The sequence below is a fragment of the Galeopterus variegatus genome, unplaced genomic scaffold (genome assembly GCF_000696425.1).
Source record: "Galeopterus variegatus unplaced genomic scaffold, G_variegatus-3.0.2 Scaffold584, whole genome shotgun sequence".
In the NCBI taxonomy this organism is placed as follows: domain Eukaryota; kingdom Metazoa; phylum Chordata; class Mammalia; order Dermoptera; family Cynocephalidae; genus Galeopterus; species Galeopterus variegatus.
This window is the reverse complement of record NW_007726695.1, coordinates 185371-192283: the sequence shown is the minus strand read 5'-3', so window position 1 is coordinate 192283 and position 6913 is coordinate 185371. Positions and strand designations below refer to the sequence as shown.

The 6913-nt window shown below is 38.5% G+C and overlaps 1 protein-coding gene across 1 annotated transcript in view; it reads right to left on the bottom strand.

Moving 5' to 3' along the window:
* Positions 1-1952: 1952 nt before the first annotated feature.
* Positions 1953-6913, bottom strand: part of OTOL1 (otolin 1) — a 9781-nt gene continuing 4820 nt past the window's right edge. The window contains exons 2-4 of the mRNA XM_008570258.1: positions 6761-6850; positions 3760-3831; positions 1953-2851 (exon numbers count right to left, since the gene is read on the bottom strand). Coding sequence (XP_008568480.1) covers positions 1953-2851; positions 3760-3831; positions 6761-6850 — 1061 coding nt within the window. The remainder of the gene's footprint in view (positions 2852-3759; positions 3832-6760; positions 6851-6913) is intronic.

Sequence of the window (6913 nt, the reverse complement as noted above, 5' to 3'; positions counted from 1 at the left end):
CTCCCTTACCCATCTCTGCCCCATTTCCTTTGACATCAAAACCTTTGGTGTGGTTTTCTCTTCTATCTTCCTAGATCAGTTGGCTCTCAGCCTCCCGACATCCCTCCAAATCAGTGATGGAGAAGGCTTAAAGAAAAAAACCAAACATAGAATATACAAACAAAAGACACAACTCTGAATTCCTGAATCTCTTCACTATCCAATCCTCAAATTGGAAAAGAAAGAAAACTGTAAGGGTAAGAATCACTTTTTTAATCACTTGTAAATTACCTTATTCTCCCTCTGACAAATACAAGCACAGCCAGCACAGCTAAAGCAATATTACAATCTAAGCAGGGGAGAACTGCTGAAGGAACAGAGAAATGTCAAAAGTGAACGTTACCCCAACCTGCTGGGTAATGCTCGGATGAGAAACTAATGCAACATTTCTAAAATTAACATCCTACAGCACACTGTTCCACGGGATGTTACTTGATAAGTTCTACACTCAAAATAAACTTGGGATCATTGGATAAAACAAAATTAAACAAATTCCATTTCTTAGGGAATGTCAGAGACTACACTAATGTGCTTTATGAATCTTCAAGAGGGAGATATATGGGATGTTACTTGATAAGTTCTATACTCAAAATAAACTTGGGATCATTGGATAAAACAAAATTAAACAAATTCCGTTTCTTAGGGAATGTCAGAGACTACACTAATGTGCTTTATGAATCTTCAAGAGGGAGATATAGAATATAGCACTTCTAACATTTTTTGACACAGAACCCACTCTTTCTCCAGTAGTTCATAATAACAACTTCCAGAAATAGTATTCCTCTGAACACAGTTTGGGAAACACCGCTATAATATGCACATGGATGAGAATCTCAAAAGTGAAAGATGTTTGTCAAGTTGGAAAAGCAAGACCAGAAATTTCCCTATTACCCACTCCCTGACTTGATTCACCAAGATCTGCAGATCTGCATAACTTTACCTTCATAGAACCAAATTCAATTTGGATTCAATAAATTCACTTTTTACAAAAAGAAACCACTGAATTATCAAATATTCACAGTTATTAAACATTCACATTGCAAATTAATTTTTAAACCTCCACCTGCTCCAGCAATGTTATCACTGAATAACTGGAATTAATTATTATAGAGATGATAATAATGATGCCAAAGAATTTATCCTAATTAAATGTTCTACCATGAAGAAAGGGATGAAATTTAGATCAATAATGATTTAATTTTATTCTTGAATCATTCCAGGACATTCAGTTCTTCTAAGCACAATAATTTGATGAAAGGTTGTATCTTTGCTATGACTGAATAATATCTTAATCAACTTTCTTTTTACATTTTATCCAACACACAAGTCCGTAAAACATAAGTTTTATGAGCAAACCCTTACACACTGATAAATTAAATTTAAAAGGCATTTTATCTAGTCTTTACCACTCTTTCTGCATATTCTTCCTGAATTAAACTAACATAAGAATAGTTTCATTTTGTTGGAAGACAACCCTCCCAAGAGAAATAGAAATTTTGAGAAAGACTTGCCATAGTATGTCAGTTGTTAGCCTCACATTCACACACAAAGGAGTAACACATTTATAAGAGATACAAAAAGTATTTAGTAAGAATATATTTATTAATTATAACTCTCAGTCTTATTTTGGTATACACATGTTATTAATCATTTAAAAGGCATGAGTAAAGCCACTATAATGCTAAATGGAAGAAAAGCTAGCTACAAAGTTAATAGACATGCTCTCAAACATAAATATTTTTTAAAGGAGATGCCTCAAAATAGGAATAGTAATTGACTCTAGGTGACATAAATTTTTTTTTTGCTTTTTCTGTATTATTTCTAAACATAAAAAAAAGAGATTTTTACTAGCACTGCTCTAGGTTAACCAACTTATTCCACTGAATCCAAACTACAGTGTTCAATACACAAATTTATGGTGAAATTTCAGGGGTTTCCTCTGGGTACAAAAGGAACCCAGTAAAAATGCTGTCATCCTCGGGGCTGACGTACACCCCATTCCAATCTTTGGACACCTCGAGCCAGACTTGATCGCCTGCACTTAACTTCAGGATGATGAGGAGAGAGGCCTGGTCTATCTCCTGCCCGTACACAGTTTCTCTGGACTTGAACTGCTTCTTATTCCAGGCGACCAGGCTGATCCGAGCAGGTCGGCCCCTCACGGTGACATGGTAGGAAAACACATATGTCCCAGGAAGACTGCAGTTAAATTTCCCAGTGACGGGGCTGTAATTCCCTTGGTCATTATAGAAAACCTTGTCGAATTTGATAGGGGCGTTGGGAGGAGGGAAAGGCTTTGATAAAGCAGCGCTGAAAGCCGCCTGCGGGACTCTGGCCACCTCGCCCTTCGCGCCCTTGAAGCCCCGAGATCCCTTCTTCCCAATAGGTCCTCGGACCCCTTTGCTCCCGAGCTCGCCCTTAGGCCCCGCGGGCCCCACGAGACCAGGAGGACCTAACTCTCCCTTTTCTCCTTTAACCCCAGGATCACCTTTGGCTCCGGGCAGACCATCCCGGCCGCCTTTGCCTTCTGCTCCCAGGTCCCCTTTGCTACCTTTCTCTCCTTTCATCCCCTCCTCGCCTTTTTGTCCTTTTCCTCCCCTGTCCCCAGAATCTCCACGGTAGCCCTGGTCCCCCATCTCCCCCTTCTCTCCCTTGGCCCCAGGCCCTCCGTCCAAGCCTGGTGAGCCCACGGCCCCTCGGTCTCCTTTGTCTCCTTTGGTACCATTCCCACACATGTCCCCCTTTGAGCCCTTTTGTCCTTTCACGCCTGCCAGGCCAGTGTTTCCTTTATCCCCCTTAGGACCCAGTCCACCTGAAATGGAAAAACAAAATAATGGTTAAGGACCACATAGGCTATAAACAGTATGCTGTCACCATGGAGCTTAAAAAGTAGAAATGAAACCTATTAATTGGGACCTGGAAACCTGGTTCTTGTCTCAGTAATGGCTGTACCCTGGAGACTCCTAAAATGAGCAATTTACATCATGCCAGGCTCTCAGAAGGGGAAAAGTTAATGCTTCCAAGAAACAATAGCACACATTCAGAACTCATATATCTGGTTCTTTTTCTTTTTGACTTTTAAGATAACAAAGAATATTGCAACTGTAGTATGCCAGGCTCTCAGAAGGGGAAAAGTTAATGCCTCCAAGAAACAATAGCGCACATTCAGAATTCATATATCTGGTTCTTTTTCTTTTTGACTTTTAAGATAACAAAGAATATTGCAACTGTAGTTGCCTGTTGTCTTCCATTACCCCTTGCATTTTGGCCCAACCCAAGTATTCTCAATCTCTATATCGTCCATCCAAATCCAAAATCTTACAAGCAAAGTAACTGAAACCCAGAAAGATTCAGGGATTTTTTTTTTTTCCATTGGCAGCTCAAAAGATACACCGAACTCAGATACTTTCACCTAGTCTCCATCGTCCATCCAAATCCAAAATCTTACAAGCAAAGTAACTGAAACCCAGAAAGATTCAGGGATTTTTTTTTTTCCATTGGCAGCTCAAAAGATACACCGAACTCAGATACTTTCACCTAGTCTCCACACTCCTAGACCAGTGTTGCATACACTCCGTCCAGTCAGTGTACTGAATTATGAGACTAATAGGAATTTATATTTCCATCTTACCTCTCTGATAACCTGAAATACAGCAGAAAGAGCATGAAGGGCTCGACTGCACACGTGGCTGTACACAGTACATATAGCTCACACTCTACCTTGTTCTCCAGGTTTTCCTGGATATCCTGGAACTCCACTTGTTCCTTGGTCACCACGTTCTCCCTTTAGTCCTAAAATGATACCAAGAGTAACTTTTTTCCAACTGTATTATTTATGATATATCTAACATTTCTTCTGCAACCATGTCACTTTCCAGTGTTTCCTTTAACTGAAATGGTTTAAAGGTAAAATAGTGTGGAAAAAGAATGTATTGAGGGTCATTAGGAACATTTAATTCTGATTGACAATAAACCATTTGAAGGAAATCTGGAGCCTTTACCAATTCTTTCAAACAGCATTTATCTTTTCCCTCCTAATTCCCATGGCTCTTCGAACCTCTCATAAAACTCACAACATCCGGCTTGTATTATACATGCATGTGTTTATGTTTTTCCTGTTATGAATTTTGAATGGCAGTTGAAATGTCTTCTTCTTTATATGATCCCAAGGCCTGAGAAAAAATGCCTTGCACCATACGAGTTTAAATGCGGAGCACAGCATTCTGCAGTTGGCTAAAACTAATCATAGCAAAACATATCCAGGGAAAAAATTGTCCTTGACATACAGCGTCAAGGAAAAGCAAATGTTCATTTTGTGTTAGAATATTTTTCATACACTCCTTGGCCCAATTACAGAACTGTGAAGATTTGTTTGAAAAAAATTAAAAGAGCTGGGTTCAGATATTTGCCATATTACTATAACATATTTTTACATTAGTCCTGGCGAAAAGTTCACACTGTTAAAGTGCAACCATACTAGACTTATTTCAACTGTAAATAATTATGGCAATAATAATAGTATTAAAAATAGCTAACCCTTATCGAGCATTTACTTTGCACAAAGTATTATTATAAGTTCTTATCATTATTATTTTTACTAACACAGCCTTTTTAATTTAATATAATTTTTACTTGATATTAACACAGCCCCTTATATAACTGAGTGGCTGATATAACACAGTACATTTCATCAATTGGAACATTTTTAATTTACAAAAGTTTATAGCACCTCCCCTTTAAGGAAGATAGAGCAGATATTTTTGTTACCACTTTTACCACAGCAGAAACTGAGGTAGGAAAAAAAATTTTAACGTGTACAGAGTCAACCATGACTGCATATAAGCTGATTGGCATCAATTTGTCAACCATATTATTCAGATATAACTAACATTTTTTGTTTCAATGTTGCCAGGGATAAAGAAATTGAAAGTCAAATCAGAGGTAAGGAGAATTGACTTCCCCTAATTTCAGAAGACCAATTAGAGAAATTCTACCATAGGTCACCAAGCAGAATTTTCTAACAACCTAGCGCCTCCATTACCACTCCAAATAAAATACTAAATTTGAAATTAACCCACAGGCCATCAGGAAAACATCTGCATGCATTTTGAAAGAACCTAACCCTGAATGGAAGTGAAGGACCGATCCTATTCCCAGACTTTGTCAATACTCAAATACTGACCTTCATTGCACAGTTATTCTGGTTCTCAAGTTCAAATAAAAAGTTTAATTCCTTCCACTGAATTTACTCAATCTGACAGTGATTAACCAGAATGTAGTCATTCAACTCATTTTTTTAACTTACACTCTTAACCAAGAGTCCAAGCTTAGTCTAAAAAGTAAAAGGAAAGGAAAGTTACCACTTTACAGAGACTGGCTGAATGAATGTCTCCTCTTGATCCTTCATCAAAGCATACTCTTAAGAACATTATCTTATGATACATCCCTATTTTTTCCTTCTACTTCCAAAAGTCTAGCTTCCAAAATGAATGAATCATTGGGGAGGTTCATCACTCATCTTTATTTCACAGAGTTTTCTGCTAACATAATTCAGCCACAAAAGGATTAAATGTGTCCAAGAATGAAAATCACTTAACTGACAAGTGTGAAGTAGCTCTCTCTTACCTTAGCATCTTTTTTGAGTAATTACTTCACTGAATGTTCTACCAGAAATGAGTTAGGCAGTCCCTGAGCCATGTGGAGGGTGATGTATAGATGATATTAGGTCTTTTGACATGTGACACTGAGGCTAAAACATTTAACTTGATGGATAGATGGTATTTCCACAGGCTGTCAGTATTCACTGAGGAATTTCTAAATGTCCCAGTGAATCTGTAACCTTCCTCTAATACCTTTAAGCACTTACAGAACCAGGGATTTCCCAGAGCAGAAAGCCTTCCTTACTAATACAGCTATGGAATTATAGAATTTCTGAGCTGGAAAAGATCTATGAAAGCACTCATAACTACAAAGCTTTTTTGATAGTAAACAGGGTATAAATAAATATCTCTTCCATTCCCCTCAATTTCCGGGTGAAGTAAAGTGACTGGTCCTTGGTCACTGTTATAAGCTTGGTTACTTCAGTTTTAATTCAGTTGTCTTCCCACCATTAACAGTTTGTGATTTCAGAGTTTTCCCCTGATTTCACAGTTTTCCCAAGGATATGTCCAATTCTCTTTAGCAGGCAAGCTATTCACCTAAGCTGAATATTCTAGAAGATCGCCTGCTCTAGTTGGTTTTATCTAGGACAAAATTATTTGCATCATAAGGAAGAGCTCATATAGGAGTGTACAGGAAGGGACCCTGCCCCAGAGACTACACCCTGTGGCTTCCAGTCCCTGGGACAGCCCGGTGGCCAATGAGAGGTGGAAAAGCTGTATGCGTGTGTGTGTGTGTGCCTGTGTGTGCGCTTTGTGTGTTAGTGTGTGCCTGTGTGTGCGCTTTGTGTGTTAGTGTGTGCCTGTGTGTGCGCTTTGTGTGTTAGTGTGTGCCTGTGTGTGTGCCTGTGGGTGTGAGAGATATTCCTAAGTTTAAAATCTCTTAATTAGCTACTTATAAAGTTAGCATTTCTATATGAAATATAACTCATAATATCCCTCACCAATATTTACATTTTCAAAAAATTGACCCACCTTCAAGACTCTGGTATTCACTTAGCAAATTGCTTTCCTGAAAAATGATGTAAAATGTCCCTTGACATGAAATGAAGTGAGTTACCTACCCTTCTCTCCTTTCTGGCCTTTTGGACCTTGAGGCCCAACAACTCCTGGTGGCCCTGGGATCCCCATAACACCAGCCTCTCCTTTAGGACCTGGAAATGGGATTTCAAACCCATCAGGATAGAAATTTTCTTTTGAAATTTATTAGTTCTGAG